This window comes from Rousettus aegyptiacus, unplaced genomic scaffold (assembly GCF_014176215.1).
Source record: "Rousettus aegyptiacus isolate mRouAeg1 unplaced genomic scaffold, mRouAeg1.p scaffold_m13_p_3, whole genome shotgun sequence".
Lineage (NCBI taxonomy): Eukaryota > Metazoa > Chordata > Mammalia > Chiroptera > Pteropodidae > Rousettus > Rousettus aegyptiacus.
The window spans coordinates 117581274-117602697 of record NW_023416306.1 but is presented as its reverse complement, the minus strand read 5'-3'; the positions used below and the strand labels follow the sequence as shown (position 1 = coordinate 117602697).

The following is a 21424-nucleotide window of genomic DNA, read 5'->3' as shown; positions in this document are numbered from 1 at the left end:
AGCTGTAACTACTCATCATTTCTTAAACTTTGTAAATATATAGAGAACTCTAGTCCCAAGAGCTGTGGTTCTATACTTTCCAAAAATATCTCTTGGGAGATAACACAAAATTTAAGTCCTCACAATAGTGATTTTATTAAATTAGTTGCTTTATAAAACATTGCAGATGTCATAATTGTTAACATAACAATTTACCAAACTGTAGTTAACTGGTGCAACTTGCTGAGCATGTTTTATAAAGGAAAGGAAATGCCAAAACCCTGTTTAAAGTTGTTCCATTGCAGCCTAGGAGAACAAAGGAGGTTTGTTTCTCAGACACTTAAATCAGGCAAATAAACAGGCAGTTTCCCTCCCCCATCTGAAGCACTCCATCAGTAGAATAGTCTGTTCAACTAGACAGTCTGTGCAGTCAAGAGATTCCACAACTTGTAATGCAATAACGGAGAGGTTTACCTTCTTCAGCTTCAAAGTTGGAGGGTTTGGTCATTTAATTTTTAAGTATCAGACTAGTGCTTTTCAGCCGCCGTATCTTCACTGAGATAAAGCAGTCTTCTTCACAATGTATTTTTAATATCCTCACGCTCAATTTTAAGACAAAGCAATTTTAATACTAGGTGCACACCACATGCCCTGGCTGCAAACTGCTTTTCTTGACAAGGTATGAAGTAGTTCAAGGAGGTATGGTTAAGGCTGTATTACTGAATGGTGCTGGTAAATACTACACAATTTTTTTGTCATGTTGCAGCCTTTGTTTCCAATTTAGTGACTGCTGCTATAGAATCAAATAGCAACAATGACAACATTATTAGGCTTTTTTTTCTTTTTTTAACTATGATTTAGTAGCAACTGAGGTTCCCAATTTTAACCCCTTGGCAGCAAGATCCAAGTTCCCTCTTTTGCACATTAGCACCTAAGTGTCAAGGGGTTAAATAACCAGCACAAAAGATACTGCACTTCTGATTGTAGCATTTGGCAGAACTGAAAGGAAAGGAAGTTGTGCTACATGTTGAAGGGATCGTGGGCAACAGAAAAACACCAGGAGAAGAGAAAATGTCACATGAAATCTTCATAGTCTTGTACATATCCTCCATCATAACCACCATAATCTGCCAGATCATCTTTCATGGTGGCCTTCAATCCCCCTCCAGGAACCACACCTTTCTTCTTCTTTTTGGCTTTGCTTTGCTAAAGATAAAAGAGAGTTAATTTATGAGACTTTATCTACCATGGGCATCTTATCTGGTATACCAACCCTCATGGAGATACCAAAGCCTCTGGTCCCAGAAAAACTTTAAGTTCCCTAAGAGAGATCCCAGACCTAACCCAGGGCAATTTCTATCATTAATGCAGAAAAGACTGTGAACATGTCTGTAAACAAAAGGAAACTAATGGCATTCACATTCCTGTTCTAGTACAATTTAAACAGTACCGGTGAATTGCTAGACTTCTAAATTTTGAGGGTTGGGCTCCTACTACACTTGAGATTATGATGCCCACACTGCCATCCTAATTTAACACAGCTTGCTCTTACCTTTTCTTGCTTCTGTTTTTCACTACAAAGCACAGTCAATGAATTGGTAATCTTTTTCAAGTCATCAATTTCCACTAAAAAAAAAAAAAAGTATACCACCAATTTTTAAGCATTTTTGGAATAAATGAAAGCAAAATATACCTTCTTCCCCATGTTATGGGAAATCTAACTCATCTATCATTAACTTTAGTAACTTTGAAAAGGTTATGAATTTCTCCTGACAGAACATAGTAAAAAATCAGTCTATGGCCAAGCTCTCAAATCAGCACTTTTTAAAAGTAAAATGGCAAATCCAGCAATACAAATTTATAATGACCTGCAATTACCAAGACACCAGTGCTCAAAGAAACTAGAAATGTCTTTAAAGTTCACCACATTCCCTACCATTCTTCCTTACCCCGTCTGAACACGCAGAGGATAACCGTACCCTCCCATAACACATCCTTGATGCCCCATGAAGAGCGGCTAAATGAATATGGAACTAAAATTCTTAAACCTACAGGTGACAACTTCCCACCCCCTGGGGTCTCCATTTTCTAGCACAGTAACTAGAATTAAAATAGATACCTCAGAAATCTCAGTGTCCTACCAGGAGACAAGCCCGTTTAGTAGACAACATATCCTTCCATCTTTATAAAAATATAAAGCTGAAAACAGACACCAGTTTTTAGCTACCAAAAAAGTGGTCAGTTTGATTTGAGAGCACCTTTTAAAACAGGAAAATAGTACATGTAGAAAAATACCAACTATGGGTCTATCACTGATCAGATTCAGAACCCCCAGCTTAGTAATTTCTCAAAACTAATTTAAAATCCATTATATACAACTCATCTTTCTCAATCTTAAAAATAGTAAATACTAGCAAAACCAGTCCTTTCCACGTTAGTGCTGCACCACCCCTGGTTGTCATTCCCACACGCCCTGCCCCTAAAATATGTGACTCCTCTCAGGACAAGGCACCACACCCATAGACCCAGAGAATAGGTGCCAGCTCTCTTGAGCAACTGCACCTGGTCACAAGCTTCCTCATTTGTAAAATGAAGACACTTGCTGTTTATTGCTGGTCTCAGCAATAAAATCTTGTATGCCCAGGCAGCATTTTCTCCAAAAGACACTTCCTAGCCCTTTTCAAGATCTAATTAGATAAAAGAATAATCTAGTTTTATTAGCTGCTGTGCCAACAAACCTCGGATGTTTCTTTGGGATGCCATTATAAAAACAAAAAAGTCTCAAAAAATGAACAAAATCACTCAAACTCATTGTATATTTACAGAAAAACATCCCACAGTTAACTGCTAACAAGCAAATCCTAAATCTGTATCAAGGGTCCCCAACCCCCAGGCCATGGACCAATATAGGTCTGTGGCCTGTTAGGTACAGGGCCACACAGTAGGAGGTGAGTGGCAGGCCAGCAAGCAAAGCTTCATTTGCATTTACAGCCACTCCCCCAGTGCTAGCATCACTGCCTCAGCTCCACCTCAGATCATCAGGCATTATTAGATTCTCATAGGAGCACCAGTCTCTGGTACCAAAAGGTTGAGGACCCCCTATAATCTATAATACAGATTATAGCATTCCCACCCCACTTTCACCTCCTGCCACCCCCCACCCCCTACCTCAAATCAACCTCTATCCTCCTGAGTATGATGTGGCCTTACTAAAATCCACCCAGAGAGAAAAGATTAGAATTACTTACATGAAATACAAACATCTCGAACTAAGGCTTCCAAAAAACTGGCATAATATAGTGACTTTTCATATTGTGTAATCTTATCTTTTAGTAATTTTCCAAACTCTGTGAAGTCATCTCTTGAAGATGGGTTCATAGCATCTATGCCATAAACTGTATTTGTAACACCTATAAGAGAAAGAGAACACTTAAAATATCAAAGATTTTTAAAAGTTTATAAACCAATTAGTTCTGAATAATTCTGCTATTTCATTCCAAAGGTGAGATTTTTTAACCTGAGTCCACTGGAGTCCTTGAACAGAAATAGGGCGTCTGTGAATTTGGATCAGAAAAAAAGATTACTGCTTTTATATTTACTAACCTCTAATTTAGTATTTCCTTCCATTTTTATTACAGGCAAAAAAATAACAGTGGTACTAGTGAAACCGGACTGCTACCACTAGACATCAGATACTTACAGTTGTCACAGATATCTTGAAATATTTTTCAGTCATCATTACTTTCAAATTATATTAACTTATTAAACCTGCCCTAGATCTTATTTAATGCATTAAGAAGCACATAATTATCACAAATTATTTTAATATCTTGAGACCTATTCCAATCTAAAGATTTCTTTTAAAAGTAACATCCTCTGTGTTTTATTTTATGCATTTAAAAACATCATATGATGAAGGGGCCCAAAGGTTCACTAAGGCTGCCAAAGGAGTCCCTGGCAGGATGCTCTTAAGCATTTGTCCAAGAACAGCCCATAGTAAAGAGATGGAATAAAAAAAAGATGGTTCCTGTGAAAGTATCCAGCTAATGAACCACATGTTAAATCCCAACAGAAAAATTAATCTGTCCTAAAAGGATTCTAGGCTAAGAGACGGTATGCTTCCATAGCCTCCACAATAGTCAAGTAAATTACTTATTATCAGTATCACTGATTAAGTATTTTAAGTATGAGAAACAACACAAATCTTATTAACCAAATGATGACTGTATGAATGCATGTTTTTGCCTTTTAATCTGTAATTGGTATCCCATATTAGGATTATGGGTACTGCATAAATCCTTCTCTTTAATAAACACATGGTGGCTTTTACTATCTTATGAAGACACAGGATAATGGCTGAGTGCCCTCTGTAATGAGATGAGTGCAGTTAAGACATTCCAAGCACACATCAGTGTACAGGAGCATACATAGCAACTTGAGATTGCTAGCAACTCACTGAGATATAAGGTCACATTTCTCATGGAAAGATGGAATGATCACTGCAGTCGGCCTGCCTGATCCATTTTAAAGAAGAGAGAAGACAGGGGGAGCTAGATTCTTTGTGGCTCTAGGTTTCACTTTCAAAGTTATTTAACTGTTTCAGTATGATCTTCTACTCTGCAAACTACTCAATAGGCAATGAGAACAACAAACTGGGTTAAACAAAGTGAGAGTTTTTAACTATTTTTCTGGCCATGTTTCTTTTACCCTCTGTGCCATGTAACTCTCCCCATGAACACTCTGAACTTATCTATTTACAGGATCCTGAACATGTCTTTTATCTCATGCACAAACCATAGCTGCAGGCATGGCTCACAGAAATGAAAGCCTTCTAAAAGATAGGACACGGTGAGGACAAGAAGGGTTGCAGAAAGGAATTATCCCGAGTACAAGACAGCACAGCTAAAGCTGCATGCCCCCACAAACCAGCATGCTATTATCTAAGTCTTATCCAGACTTAAAAGGCAGTTCACTATTTAAATCTTAATGCTACAGACGTCATGTTTCATCCAAATTTCATCCAGGTGATGAATACATTTAAAGCAGGAGTATACTTTATGTGGGTCTGCTGCTTTAAATTTTGTCTTAATAATCTTTTATCTGATACTCAGATAAATTATTCAAGAATCTGAACGTGTTATCTCATTCTACCTTGGGTAATATCTCAAAATTAATGAGAATAAAAACTGCTTGCTAATATCTAAATTAGCCAGTATCATGCTTCTTCAAAAAACATTTTCTGAACTTTCATAACTAGTAAGACTTCCACAGTATTCACTTGGAACCTCAATACTATACTGCGGTCACACCCCCACTTACCAAAAGTTTCTTTTGCTAATTCGAGGTCTGATTCTTCCTGTAATTTCTTTAGCCGCAGCTTATCTGCTAATTGTTCTTCTGGTGTTAGCACTTTAGGTTCTTCAGGTTCTTCTAACTAAAATGAGACAAATGAAATTTTAAAAGGGCTCAGATTATGATGGGTGGACCCTGTACATCTGTATTATGCAATTTTTTATAAGCACACATAAATAGTGACAAACACATAAAAGCATTTACAAACTATTTCAGCATTCTTCTAAACACTTTAGAAATTCTTATCCAAATGTCACAGGAAAAAAATCTGAGCACAGAAAAGTTAAGCAACCTGCCTATGGTAACAGAAGGTTAATACAGCTTACGATAATGGGACAGCTATAGCTTGTTTGAAAAATAAGGAGACTGTAGACAAAGTGAAAATAGCATTCTCACATACTGCCGGTAACACTGAATTCCTAGGACAACTTGGTAATATGTACACGTCTTAAAATATTTTTATATGCTTTAATCAAATAATTCCACTTCTAGGTGTTTATCTTAAGAAACCAAAGATGCACTCAAATTTTAACCTCAAGGATGATGTTCAGTAAGGTATTGTCATTTCAAATAAATTTAGAAACAACTAATTCGTTCAACAGAATGGTTAAAGTATGGCGTATCCACATGCCAATACTATGTCAATACTATGCAGACATAAAAAATGTTTTTTAAAGAATCAGAAAAACATTTCCCCTCAATCTTTTCCTATTACTTTGTACCATTAAAAAAGTAATGTTGTCATTGTAACAAATTTAAAAACACTATAGAAGTCATCACTTATTTCCCAATCACACCCCTCTGAAATGACAGCAGTTTAGTGTACATTATTTGTATATATACTGTGATATAACTGTCTACAACAAATAAGTATTACTTTTACTATGAGACATCTTCAATAATATTTATAGAAGTTGAAAAAAGTGAAGGGAATTTGACATTCATGGTTATCCATGCCTGTATGGTTTGAAGATTTTGACATAGAAGTCCACTTCTGAAATGGATCATTTTATTCTCATGGAGAAGATGAAATGAGAAAAGTCATTAAACCAAATTAGGAAATCTCTGAACACTTCCTAGAAAGAAAAAGGGAAATATCTCCACTTAACTGTCTTAGATCTGGATGTCATTAAGTATTTCCTGCATCAAAACTAAATATATCTTAACTCAATGCCTGGCCTAAGATAAACAGAGTATACTTAAACTAACCTAAGGTTACAAACTAGTATTAAGATACAACAGTATAATTGTAACTTCAGTGACCAAGAAAGATCCAATTTATACAACTTTTGACCTCTGAACATGTACAATTGAATACAAACCTTAACATTAAAAAGAAACAAAGCCCAAAAAGGAATCAAGGAAAACAACCAGGACTGTCAGAATAAGAAAAAATCTCAATCTCTCAATCTCTCTCTCCCTCTCCCCCCGCCCCCCGCCTAACATTTCCTACCTTCATTCATGAAAAGGTTCTGGACAGCAAGGCTACCTCAATACTACCGAGTACTACAAGTACCTACATTTGGCTTCTAATCATTTTCCACCAAAAGAAACCTGAGGAAAGTAGCTGACTTCAGACTTAAGGGAGTTTACCAGGTGAATGTGGCACTTCTCACTGTGCCAGAAAACAAGGAAGCTTTCAAAGACTAATGGGGTTCTGTCAAAAGGATGAAGATAGGAACCATTTAAAAGGACTCCTACTGGTCAAAGTTGAGACAATTTAAGCATCAAAAAAAAAAAAAAAATTAGTAAAACAATGAATTTATAAAAACCTGTAAGTCCATAAATTTACTCAAAAATTAAAAAGTAAACCCATAAAATTCCCTCATTTTTCACCATTTGAAGTTATCACATCCCCACTTTTTCTCTGAAAATCAGCAGTTAAAATTTACTTTTGTCTTTCTAGTACAAACCATATTCAAAGTAACCAAATAACAAAGGAAGAGAAACGCTAGCAATTAAAAAAAACAGAAGTCATAGAATGAGAAAAATCACCACTCTGTAATACCTAATGAAATAATTAGGGAATGATCATCAATGATACAATTAGAATTTGATGTGAAACTGTAATACTTGTAAGAAGGAATATTTTTACATGAGAAGAATCAGGCTGGTACCACCTTAAGTCAGTGATCAATTTTGGGATCACTAATAGGAGACATTATATGACCCTGATGTGATGTGATGTGATACAATATGAAACACATAGCAATACCTCTAAAATACTCTGACCAAGTGTTTAATCTAAATCCAATCAAACTTTTAGACTTAACTCCCAAGTTACAGGAAATTGCAACTATAAGGGAGCAATCAGACAAATCTAGAAGGTGGGATGTTTTGCAAGACAACTGGCCTGTTCTCTTCAATAAGTCGACATCATTTTAAAGAGAGACGATCAAGAAGACTTAGGATACATTAACAACCAAATGCAATGCAAGGTCCTTGTCTGAACGAACCACATGTAAAAGACATTTCGGGACAATTGTAAAATGCATAATGTTACTTGATTATATTTTAGGAAAAAAAAGAATAGATGAAGCAAATATGGCAAAATATTAAATTTAGGTGATGTGTACGATTATTCATTATGCTATTTTTTCTACTTTTATGTTTGAAATTTTTCTTAATGAGAAGAAAAAATAAAGCACTCTATAACCTGATATAGAAAGATCTCCATGATATATGAAGTACAGGCAAAAACTTTAAAAAAAATTAAGAATATAAAGTTGTATCCAAAAATGTAGACACTTTGGAGACATAAGTAACCAATATTTAGTTACAGGGTAGAGGGAGAGAACAGGGTAAATGAGTGATACATTAGGAGTGCTTCTTAATACTGATTTTTGAATCATGTAGCTGTTGTTTTCTATCAAAAAAACAATTAAGTTAATATACTATTCCTGACCTTGCTCCAGATAATCAAGGACAAAAACACATAGTACATGGCAGAGAAACGAATGTGTTTTGTATTTCGCTCAATAAGTACATGGCAAATAAAGACTACTCACAACTAGAAAGAACTGCAAACACTGGCAAAAAATCACTGACAGTGGTCACTACACAATCCTGACTGTTCTCGAATGTTTGTGAAAAAAGGCATTCTAAGCTTCTGGGTTTGGTTTCTTTGTGCAAAAACCATAAATTCAGTTTGGGATTCACTTATCTGATGGTCTCAATTTAAAGTCTTTATGAAGCACTTTCAATTTCTAGGTAATATTTACTCCTGTTAAGTCACTGAACCACTACTATGTGAGAATTCTGTATTTTAGAAAATGAATAGTACTTACTCTCTTTTTAATTTCTTCTTGTCTTTTCTTTTGTTGCCGTTCTTTCTCTTTTATCTTCTCTGTTATTTTTTTCTTCTCTGAAATTTTGACTTCTGAAAGTAAAGGAATGTTTTAATCAGTTATCTTGAATATTTTCCAGTTTATGGATGAGATAGACACGACACTTGTATACTTCAAGAGATCAAACCTCTCCCAGCTCCAATTTCATATGGTGATTTCCTGGCAAATGAGAATTAACAAGTTCTGGGACTCTTCCTTTTTCCTTTCTATCCTGACTCCTAAAGTCCAAACATCTTCCTTCATATTTCACCACAGTCCTTTAGGCAGGACTTAGATCATACAACTATGATGCCGCACTCTCTACTGTCTCCTCCTGACAATAGCACTCAACAGAAAAACAGGAGGTATCTAATCTGAGTATGTTTTGAGAGGAGACAAGAGACGTAGGGAGAAAAGAAGAAAGTGGGAATGGAAGAGGCTTGGTTTCTAAAAACCAAAATTTTCAATTTTTTGAGCATTTTATCATTTGTCTTAACATAAATACCAGATGCTCAGCAAGATATAAAACTAAAAATGGAGGAACCCCAGTGGCTCACCTGGTTTTACTTCTGCTTCCTCTTTTTTTTCTTCGTCGTCATCATCCCAGTTATCCTAAAGAAAAGGACCTCCATTAATATTTCTTGCACATTTCCTTTTCCATGTCAACTTTATTATCAACTTGTCTGACTCCATAGAAACAAAGTTGTTGGTATTTTTTTTGGTAATGCATTAAATTTATAAATTAGTGTTGGACAAATGACATTATAATGTTGAGCTGCCCCGTAGCCAAGAAAAAGGGTTGTCTTTCCATTTGTTCAAGTCTTTTAAAGGTTTGCACATTTCTCTTTAGGTTTATTCCCAGGTATTTCATATTCTGTGTTAGTACTGTAAATAGCTTTTTTCCCTTTTATATACTCTAACTGGTTATTATTTGTGTATAGAAAGGCTATTAGTTTTCGTATGTTAATTTTAGATCCTGCTCTCTTGCTGAATTCATTTATCACTTAAGTTTTATTATTGATTCTCTGGGGTTTTCCAGGTATACTATAATATCATCTGCAAACAAGTGATTACTTCTTTACCAGTTCTTATGTCTTAACAATTGATTTCTTTTATCTAACTGCACTAGCTAAGCCTCTAGAGTGTGATATGAATAGTGGCAACAATTGAACCAAACTTACAGCCTCTCTTAAAGTCAGTTGTTTTAAAATAATAAATCGTGGATTTTATAATTACCTTCCCAAATGTAAAAACAGCCGACATTCTAGCCAATGGCTCAGTTACTTCAAGCAATATTCCCTACAACACAACCCTGGTTGTTAATGAAGTAAATCTACATTAATACTTAAGCACAGTATTTAAGAGGAGTCAGGAAGTGATGAACAGCTTCATGGAATACACTTCCTAACTTGGGTTGGGCACTTTAAGGTGGATCTATATTTGGTCTTTTCTACGCCTAAGACAGTTGCTGAACTAAAAAGAAACTGATTTACCAAATAAATTTCTAAAGGCTCCACAGAATTTACAAGGTTTGAGGTTAAGGACAGACGCAGCACTATATTTAAGTAGGGCTTTAACCTATAGGTAACCTAGTCATTGTCTCAGCAACCACCAGGCACACTATGACACGCCATTTGAAGCTGAGCCACAGGATGGCAGATGCAGAGCAGGAGGCCCTGACGCTACTGGAAGATGCAGAGGCTGACTAATGTGTCATAACTATGCTGGTTTTATAACAAGACATCATAAACCTAAATCAGTCTAGGTATATAAACTAACCAAGCCTTGATTCTTAAAAATCTAAGTTCATCAAAGAAAAAAATCCTAATTTAAGTTGGCCATGGGGTCTTCAAGTAGAGTATGAAAACCTGGTATAAAAGTAAAAATATTTTTATACTCGTCTTTCCTTGGCAATTTAACCCACAGTTCAGAGTTAACAGACTAAAAAGCAAACGAGCTAGTCATTGCTTTGGACATCTGAGATACTGGAGTTAGAAATTAGATAGCAAATATTTGCATTACCTTGCTGTTTTGCTTAAGTCCTTGTATCAATATATCATAGTACAGAAGGAACTGGAGAGCTAAAAATAAAAGTTAACTACCAGACATTCTTTGTTGTTGTTTTAATCTTCACAGAACATAGCAGAGCTGGATCTGTGAGTGATATGCTGCTTCGGCAGTCTTCAGACAGGAGGGGCATTTGCTTACTTCTAGGGGATGCGTATTTAAAACTCTCTACTAATACTGATGAAAATAATGATAATAATGATAGCATTTATGGAGTGCTTACTTTGCACTCTACAAAGGGCTTTCATGTTAAGTAACAGTTAACCCTCACAAAAGTCCTACCTCCCTTCCACCTTTTTGCTTGCATTGTGATGATCTAGTGGACACTTCTGTCAACAGGACAAATGCCTCCTCTGACTATAACCTCTTAATGGTTGTATACAATGAAAACTGTAAACTTTTAAAAATAAAATGTGTATATACCTTGGGGAAAAAAATGGTATAATCCCCATTTTACAGACAAGGACACTAAGACCCAGAGATAGCTACCCCACAATCTCAGTGAAAAACAACGAAGTAACCAGTTCTCAATGGACCAAAGTTCCTTTAAAGTGTCGCGGTAAACATGTGACTTTTTACCTGAGCCCTAAAGTATAAAATAACTATTTGGGAACTAGGTTCCTCCCTACCAAAATTTGTTCTTTCAATTAGCTCTGAATGAGCTCCCTTGAAATCTCAGGGAATCTCATCAAAGAGAAGGCTTATGGCACACACTAAGAAGATATGCCTAGCCACAACTATATCAGTTACCTAACTCAAACAGCCTGTGATGGTTTTCTACTAATTTTAAGAAACTAGAAGCCTCAGGTACTGAGAGGATAAGAGGGGAGAGATATGGCTGAAATAAGCAGCTCCATCCCAATAATTCCAATTTAGAGAAAACAGAAGCAACAGAAGAGCATTTTTTTTCAATGCTGAGATTCCTCATTTCCTTTCCCAGTAAAACATCACCTGCACCACACCCATATCACTGCTATCTCATTCATACTAACTCTATGTCCCACCCCTATCCCTGTCCCTGGCTTCCCCATCAATGCATAAACCTTATCCCAGGCAGTCAAGTTCAACTGTCCCAGCAGCCAGACATAAGAAGGCTACTTTGAATTTCACAAGAGTGGATTTTAGTAGCAAAAGCAGTAGTTTCTAACAAGTCCTGGTAACTACCATGACATCTGCTCCTCAGTGCACAAAAGAACAATTGAAAGGCATACCTTCCTTGCCTGTCACCCTCACCCCAGAGTGCTGGAAACACGTCTGCCCTGAAGTTACTACCATACCAGGGACAAGTACCTAAAGGAGGGAGCATAGTGATATCAGCAAAAAAAGACTGGTCACATTTCCAAATAGATATAATTCCAAAAGCAAAAGGCCAGGTAGCTCTCTCCCCAGGAACTTAAAGAGTTTTTGTTTCCTTTTTGTTTCCTTAGTTATAGAATTTGCAAGTGCCCTAACAGTAAACATCAAGTAGAATGCCTAAGTCTGCCCAATTTCCCGTAAACAGTAGGACTTCATAAATGCTGACAACAAATTCAAATAAAATGCAAAAAGGATTCCGAACGACCTAAAATTAACATTTAAAATAGGGAGTGTGTCTACAATTTAGTAAGCTCAAATGGTTATTTGCTTCAAGAAACTACCTATCAATATCCAATTAAATTCCTTACCCAATTATTTTTGGTAATAAATCTTTGATAATAAAGCCAATAAACTGGTACCTATTATATCCAATTTATCTCTAAAAGAATTACCCAAGCTGCTCTCCTAAAATGGCTAGCTTCCTCAGAACAGAAGCTTTGTATAAACTACTACTTGCTCATCTGTATTCTTGTTCTACAGATACACACCCAGTATCATTTGAGCCATTTCTCTGAAAGAGATGGCTGCTTTTTAAGTTTAAAACCTTCCCAGCTGAACTAAGAGTTGAAAACCAGAAAAATTTTAAACCTGCTTTTTTATTTCTAACAATGTGGCCAGTAGTTGGCTGGTCTGTCATTTTTATAATGTACAACTACAGAATGTCACATGCAATGAGAGAACACAGGGCTGGCAATGCTTTCCAACTTAGGCAAGGTATATTTATAGATCATCAAATAGAAATAGCTTAAAAGAGCAGTAAAATTCTTATGCCCCATAGCAATAGCCCACTAACATATATATATTCCTTCCCCCTTTTTCTTTAAATAGTATAGATAAAGCATAACCTTTTGCAGGAAGAAAAAAAAAAAAAGCCTTTTACTGGTGTTCTGTAAGATGTACTGACCTGCTGAGAGGCCTTAGAACTCTGTAACAGTGTTTCTGAGAAGGCTGGACTTCCCAGCAAAGTTCAGTTTTTAAAATAAGTTCAAATGTCCTTTCATCATCTCAGAACTGTGCTGGTCTCTGGAAGCCAAGTTATTCATTTAACTCAACTCATTAAGTTTTTAACATCCTACTACATAAGGTTTATCACTCAGTTGAATTCCATCTCAATGACTACCTGTCTCATATTCAGAACTATTATCAATCAATCCTATTTTAAATTCCTGGCTAAGCAAGATCACAATCAAGACACTGAACTCTAAACAAGTGGCTTATTTATTTTCAGTGGATCAGCATGACAAATAGAGTAGGTAAATATTTTTCAATAACAAATGTTTCCTAATTAAAAACTTAAATCTATAAAAATTGTCAGGATATTGAAATAATATAATTGAGATCTTCTTAAAAATTGTCTGGAGGAGAACAGTAAGCAGAGATATAGAATAAGACTGGCCATAGATTTATTAAATTTTTCTACTTCTATATGCTTGGAATTTTTCATAAGTTAAACACACACACTCCAAGATAGCCATTTCCTGGCAAAATGCCCCCTTCTGAGTATTTCCCAATAATCTCCCATTTCTCTGAAATATAGCTCCTGTCTTAAGAAGTGCTGTTTCCAATGCTTGAAAAATGTCCTTACGTGGGTAGATTCAAACTATTAACCCACAAAGAAGCCTAATGGACGGTTTATGGATAGAATGAGGCAGGCAGTTTTCAACTAAATCAGTTCTCTAGGATCTTTCTAAGAAATTTCACGATGTTATTATAGAAGCAAACGACTGAGATGGCTGAATACAACCAAAAGTTTTCTCAAAATAAACTCTATACCCTTTGACTACATCTAGCTTCTAATCTGTACTATTGAAATGCTAGGAGCCTAGTAAAATAGCGTAAAAGTTGTATTGTCACTGCTTATAGTGGGGAGGTACTCACTGCCTCTTGTCAACACAGCCTATGTATCATTCCAGCAATTGGGAAGGAGTCCAGTGACATATACCAAGTGAACAACTTCCCCCACTGCCTCTATGTAACAACAGTATAGTAAGAAAAGTAAAATAAAGCCAAGGTGACAGGAAAGTATGCTCCCTAGTTCTCACCTTTTCAACTGGAAAAAGCATAGGCTTTTCCCTTTCATGAATACTAATTACTCTACAGTTTTACCCAGATCCACTTCTGCCACTGCCAGACAGCTATCTGAAAAGTCAAGGGCAGCAAAATGCTATGTCTACTGAAAAACAGTAAACTACTGGAGCAAATTACTGTAACGAAGACTTGTTTTTCCTTTCATTTCTCAGAACATTACAAATGACATTATATTCTTCAAGGTTAAACACTAGATACTAACATAAACTAAAGAACTTACTCTGCTTCCACATACCTTTTGAAGACTTAAAAAGTTCACATGTTATATTAAGGACTATGATTATTCAATCTCATGGAAACTAAGCCTTGTTTGCATCTCCCTACAAAAAGATTGGGTACTAACACGTTAGAATCCAGAATTTGATATTACTACCATCGAAAGTGACAAAATTCAACTCTAAATTGGTAACCTCTGAGCAAGCAAAAATTTGCTTGATAAACATGGTCACTCCATTCAAAAGAAAAGTCACTGTAAATAGCCACTGTGGAGAGAGCTTAGAAAATCATAAAATGTGGCAAAAAAAAAAAAATAAACCCCTGATACTAGGTTTAAAAAGCCTAAGCATATTTTCCAATTAGCCAGAAAAATTTAAACTACATTTTGAAGTGAAAGAGAATTAACATTTACTGAGTGTTGACCAAGTCCCAGGGAACTCTGCTTAATCTTCATAGACTATCTCATTTAAACCCCTGAGGTAGCTCCAATAATGACAATTTACAGATTGGGAAACTAAAACTAAAAAACTCATTTATGACCACAAATGTAGAAAATGTCACAGCAACAATATAAATCCAGGTTTGTCTGATTCCAAAGGCCAGGAATTAAACTATTCCATGGATACATCTTGGGAATCTTGGAGCTCAACAGAAATAAACCAACGTTTCAACTCAGAAATAAAATGTACAAGTTTAGCTTTCTTTTCCAAGATTGACTGCAAAGTTTACGTAAAAGAAATAAGCTGCTTGTATAAAAGAAATTAATTCTGCATTGAGTGACTGAACAGGTTGACCTTTATGGTCCCTTACAACTTGTAAATCTCCAAATTAGTTCCAAGTGGTCAGAATTATATTTATCGGGATTGACACCATTTAGATAATAATCTCAGGCAGTCTACTTCATATCAATCCAGACTACTCCATTCAAACTTTATTTTCCGGTACTCTTTTCCTTATTAATCTTTTCTTCTCATTAGATAAAATTCCCAATTTTCACAACGATGTCCTAACTGCTGCATCCAGTATGAATAGAAAAAATCAAAGCACAAATCTGAACTAAAGGCTCAAAACAGAAAATCTGCTACAATGTCTAACAGCTAATTAACTGATATCTTGCAATGAGGCTGTCAACAGGATCCATTCCCATGTCTATACAACATGCAAATGAAGCATCAAAGTATCTTCACAATAGTGCTATCCATTTAACAACTCCAACGTGGGTGCAAAGCTCCTATCATTTCTGAACCTCACACTGTTCAATAAATTGGACATTCACCTCATCAGACTCAGGAGAAAAGGGTAAAGTCCAAAGCAAAGCAGTATTAATATTAAGTTAATAGTGATTATCCAGCTTTTTCAAACAAAGCAGAAGGATTTACAGGGTTCTGAGTATATGCTAAAGGGTAGAAGGTAGGAGAGCCAAACATTCACCAAATGAATCAACACCATGAAATACCACTTTCCAATTCATACTAAACTTATCTGCACAAATATGAAAAGACTTTGAGAACTTTGTTAAGGCAGTAATCATGTCATCTGATGAGCTCCCAGGAGTTTTCAAAAACAAACGAAGAAGGTACATCTGGTTAAGATCTACAAGGCATAGGAAAAAAAAACAAGCACTGGCCTCTCTACTCCGACCACCAAATCTTCCATACCTTCTTAGGCGTCGTTTGTGTGTACATTAATAAGTCCCTCTACCAACTACATTTTTCAGGTCGCTGTGTGGACCAGTAACTTATGGCTATCTCAGTACTCAGTTCATTCTTTTACCACAGAGTGTAGGAAGGGAAGCCAAAAGTTATTTTATTTTACTGTTTCTACTTCTCGTGTGAAAAAAGTTAAAATTAAGTCACAATATTTCACTCATCTAATTATTCAAACTCTTCAAATGGACCTTAAGGGGACATTAAGTGAATTACTGGCCCTGGGGAGACTTGAGCTCGAAAAGGCAGGTGGGTTGCGTTTTTTTCCATATGGGAAATGTCATGGGGCTCAATCCCCAACTTCCCAGTCTCATCCTGGCGAACAGCTCTAGACTGCGAAGTTTGCACGTGGGCCGGCCGGGCCACGGCTGTCACCTCTCGTCGCCAGTTGGCGGGTGGGATCCAGGCCGAGGCGCGGACCTTCAAAGAAAGGTTGGGTCCGGGGCCGCCGCCGCTCTCGCCAAGCGAGTTCTAAAGGCCACGCTGCCCGTCTCCGGCCCATATGGACGGCGAGCGGAAGGGAAGAGGGCATCTCCGGGCCCTATGCTCGCGCCTGGACTCACAGCCCGCAGGCCAGGGCGGCGCCTCTGGGCCCAGAGCCCACTCGCCTGCCCTTGGGCGGGCAAGCCCACCCGCGACGGTGTCAGTCCCCTCCCGTGCTGCCCGGAGCCCCGGCCCGCACCCACCTTGACGTCCTCGTCCTCGTCCTCCCCTTCCCAGCGGTCTCCGCCGGCGGTGCCGCCGCCCCCCACCTTCCGAACCGGGTCTTCCACGGAGAACGTGTCCGCGTCTACGGGAGAGAGCAAGCCGCGTTAGTGCCTGCTAGTGCTGGCCCGGGTCCTGCCCCCGGAACTTCTCCTCACCCCAGGAGTCAGAGTCCCCTGCCGCTGCCGCTGCCGCCGCCATCTCGAGCCGGGTGTGAGCGTGTGTGAAGGGAGAGCCAGCGAGGAGTTAGTGCGGCGGAGGTGAGTCACTGGATTTGCTCTCGTTGGCCCGCGCGGAGCAGGCTGGGACTGTGGCTGACTATACGCCGGGGCCGAAGCCCCGCCCCTTCTGGCGGCAGAGGCGCGCGCGCCGGCGGGATGGGGGCGTGGGACGTGGCCCGGTGGAGCTGGGGGTCGCGTGGAAGGGCGTGGCCTCGCGTCCTGGTCCCAGCGATGCGGGACAGTCGTGGGGGCTAGTGGATCCGAGAGAGAGGAAGCAGTCGAGAGGCCGCCACGCCAGCCTGTGCCCCGGAGAGGAAATGTAAGTGCGGGGAAGTTAGCAGGGCGGTCCCCTGTCTGGCGCTTGGCCCTCACTTGTCCTCGCCACCCCTCCCCTGCCTATTCCAGCCCCGCCCCAACCAATCGGTCACTTTAATCGCCGCTGGCGGATACCAGGAAGACCTCCAGCTTCTCCGCACCACGCTCGGATGCGGGCTCTGAAAGCCATGCCCATCTGTGGGGGCAGTGGACGGGCCTCCCCGACCCCCCTGAGGGTACAGTCGTGCACAGGAGGAAGAGACATCTTTCTGGTAGCAGGCGTGCGCGGTGCGCTGGGGAAGGAGCGAGTGGAGAGTGTGGCCACCTGGCAGCCTTTCCAGCCAGTGTGCTCGGACTCAACTCTTGGCACGTTTGCCTCGAGGTAGTCACGAAGGGATCGAAGAGAGCTCCAGTGCTCGAGGATTTTCCCTTTCTGTGAGCCTCTTGAGGCCAGTACGTGATTCATGCTTTCGCAGAAAACTTTGGAACTCAGTCTGCGCTAGTCATAAACTCTAGGCTTGTCCTCAAGGAACGCACAATCAGTTAGCAAAGTAGACATGTAAATAAATTTCTCCACAGTGTGATGACTACAACAAAAAGAAGCATTGTGAGGTTAAATGTAAAAGGGTAACATAAAAGGCGAGGGGAGCGGGAGGATGCATGAAAGGCTTCCTGAAGTAAACGCTGCGGAAACGAGTTTTAAAGACCCAGTGAAATGTGCTCAACTGCATTTCCCTGAAAGAATGCAGTGGTCCCTGACCTGACTAACTGGTGAAATTGGAGATAAACTTAACAGATAAATTGTTTATAATAAAGGGCTTCAGAAAGGCTAAACTGTACTCTGCCCTGTAGGCCACTGGACTCCACTACCGGGGTTTTAGAAGTGAGCATTTTCAGATAGTTTCTGTTGTTTTCTTAATTTATTTTCTAATATGTAGTACATGTACTTGGTACAACGTTCAAGTTATAAAAGGGTATGTACAATGATCAGCCATTGTGTTCTTTGTAGTGGTAACCATTGTTCCCCATTTCTTGTATTTTCAGAGAGTACAAATACACATTTTATAAAGATGGCCTTTCAAGAGATGTTCTGCAGCCCAATTACTCAAAGTTTGTTCCCAGTCCAGCAAAAACACCTGGGGAGCTTGTTAGAAATGCAGAATCGCAGGCCCCATCCCAGACCTAATGAATCAGAACCTGCCTTTCAACAAGACTCTCAGATGAGTCTGCATATTAAGGTGTGAGAAGCAATAATACACAGACATTCATTTATAACGATGTTTTGGAAGAAGGTAAGACAGAGGCAGGGAAACACTGGAATGTAAGGTCCCTAGAGCACAATCTTTTATTTACAGTTGTATCTCCAGCATTTGCCCCAGTGTCTATTACATAAGTTAATATTTTTTGAATTAAATGAGAAGAACACAAGCCTCAAGTAATTAAGGCAATGGCAACAGAGAAGAAGGAACCAATCTGAAATAGTTAAAAGTCGAAATCAAAAGAATTTAGTGACTGTGATGATTAATTTCGCATGTCAACTTAACTATGTCATGGTATCCAGTTTTTATCAAACACTAGTTTTTGCTGTGTTTGTTGTATGTTACGTTATTAACATTTAAATCAGTAGACTTTGAGTAAAGCAAATTACCCTCCATAATATGGATAAGTCTCATCCAATCAGTTGAAGGCCTTAAGAAAACACTGAGAAAAAAGGAATTCTGCCTCCAAATTGCCTTTGGACTCTGTAGCATCAGCTCTTCCCTGGGATTCCAGCCTGCTTGGAATGCTGTGCAGATTTTGGACTAGCCAGCTCCCACCATCTCCTGAGCCATTCCTTAAAATATCTAAATAGATGTACTTCCTATTACTCCTGTTTCTCTGGATAACCCTAATACAGTGACTGATTAGATATGGAGTTAGTGGGGATAGAAGTGGAGGATAATGCCTTCGGAGATTGAGTGACGCTAACACCTATCTATAGGTGTTTGGGTCAAAAACATGGGAGCTATCCTTGCTCTCTTCCTCTCTCACCCCCTAAATTCAATCCATCACCAAATTCTGTAATTTACTTTGCATCTTGGCTCCATTTAATTACCTTCATATCTCTTGCTACCACATTAATCCAAACTTTCTCTAGAATCTTCTATAATAACCTCCCAATTGTATTTCCTTCTTCCACTCTTCCCCCTCCACAACCCATTCACTACATATCAGGCAGTTTGCTTATTTAAAAATGCCTAGCAGTTTGTCCTTCCAGTTGAACTCTTTTTAGTGGCTTCTTGTTTTTACAATAAAATCCATCTCCTTACTGTAGCCTAAAAGACTTAGCATAGTCTGACTCCTACTTCCCACCAACCCCCTTAGGCCATTCTCTCTCATTACCTTCATTGCTTCTGGCCCTTTAAGGCTACTAAGCCTTTTCCTACTTTTGGACTTTCTGCCTCTAATGGTCTTTCCACACCACTTTGCATGATTGGCTTTTCTTCCTCTTTCAAATCAGAAGTTCAAATGCTACCTTTGCATAACTGTCTTCCCTAATCTCCCTCCTGTAAGAGACCTCTCTCAGTTACTCTATTTCATCACTGTTTTTTGGTCATAGTATTTATCACACTCTCTAATGACTTTGTTTACTTATTTAATGACTGTTTGGAGCACAGGCACCTTGTCTGTGTTACTACTGTATTCCCAGTGCCTGACCATAGTAAATCCTCAATAAATGTTTTTTGAAAATGACTGCATAGTGCCTGTCATCACAATAAGGAATAAGTTAAGTCTTGGCTAGAGATCTTGACATTCCTGTGAGACATCCAAATAGGAATGTCTAGTACACCTTTGGAACTAGAGAAGCCTACAGATAGAGGATTAGTAGTAGTTAACTGCTTATGGTTAGGGATGGAATCATCTGAAAGAGGTCATCTGAAGATAGAATGAAAATAAACCTTGAGAGACATCAACATTTAAGGAGCAGCCAGAGGAAAATATAGTCAGGAGACCTGGGTTCTTGACATTCACATGATCAAGTGATACTGAACTAAACAATGGACACTTCTGGTGAGGCGTGGGGAAAGTTCATGATTCATCCTTGTCGAGAAATTATCCTAGAACACAAATGTAGGTGGGACCCCCAAGCCACATTTGCTCCTTTACCATAGCTGATTTGGGAAAGGGGGTGGGGATGGTCAGAACCAGATTAACTGTGAAGTTAAGCACTAGCTTTAGGGCCTCTCATTGTACTGGCCACTTACATTTTTCAAGAAAGCCCTCCAAATTACATATGCTTCAAACAGTATAAAATATGGATTTCTCCTAGGTGGAATGTAAGTAACCCAGTGGGATCCTCAGATTTTCTGTAGCTAGTCTCCCAAATATGGCCCTTCAATGAACAGTATTCAAGCCCTTGTATAGTCTGCTTCCCTTGAGTATGGGCTAGAACCTACATTCGTTTTTGACCATAGAATAGGGCAGAAGTGACACCCAGCACTACTCATGACACTCCTTTTAGTAGCTGCCTTTTGGAACGCCCACTCCACTGGAAGACAGCTGCCATTTAAGAAGTCTTTACTACCATATGACCATGTTGTGCTGTTTCAGGCTAACCATAGGGAGAGGCTGTTGAGGCAGAGAAATACTCGGCCGATCCCTGGCTGTTTCAGATATCTCGCTTTACAGATGAACAGACTATTAGTGTTTGTTGATAAATTGACCTTAAAACCTCTGCCTTCAAAAACACCATTAAAGCCATAGGAAAAGTAAATGACAGCAAAAATGAAGCTCATGGCTCCTTTTTAAGTAGAAGTGCCTTAGGTACCACATTCAGAATCTCATAAAGGCTAAAGAGGTTTTAATTGCAAATAGAACCAGGTTAAAACTCATAAAATACCAAACACTGAGCATTACTTATGGAAAAATTTGATTTGATACAACTATCTTATTGAATTTTTTCATTTTAAACTGCCCCCCCAAGAGCCTACTCAAATACTTACATGAAATGACATCTGTCACCATTCACCTGCTATACATACATTTTTCCAGTGCCATAAAAGCCTAACTACCTTCCTTCCTATTTCTGTCAGTAAACCAGACAAGCCATGCT

General features: G+C 38.6%; 1 protein-coding gene and 1 long non-coding RNA gene across 2 annotated transcripts; one reads left to right on the top strand and one right to left on the bottom strand.

Moving 5' to 3' along the window:
- Nucleotides 1-110: 110 nt before the first annotated feature.
- EIF3J (eukaryotic translation initiation factor 3 subunit J) lies at nt 111-17074 on the bottom strand. Its single transcript, XM_016136199.2, has 8 exons — nt 16954-17074; nt 16777-16880; nt 9215-9269; nt 8619-8710; nt 5299-5413; nt 3228-3389; nt 1532-1605; nt 111-1185 (listed from the first exon to the last, which is right to left on the bottom strand). Exons 1-8 carry the CDS (start codon nt 16994-16996, stop codon nt 1054-1056), a joined length of 777 nt encoding a protein of 258 aa, XP_015991685.1. The 5' UTR covers nt 16997-17074; the 3' UTR covers nt 111-1053.
- Nucleotides 17075-17197: 123 nt separating this feature from the next.
- LOC118615010 lies at nt 17198-20064 on the top strand. Its single transcript, XR_004956247.1, has 2 exons — nt 17198-17335; nt 17422-20064. It is a non-coding gene; the product is annotated as an uncharacterized LOC118615010 (long non-coding RNA).
- Nucleotides 20065-21424: the final 1360 nt, after the last annotated feature.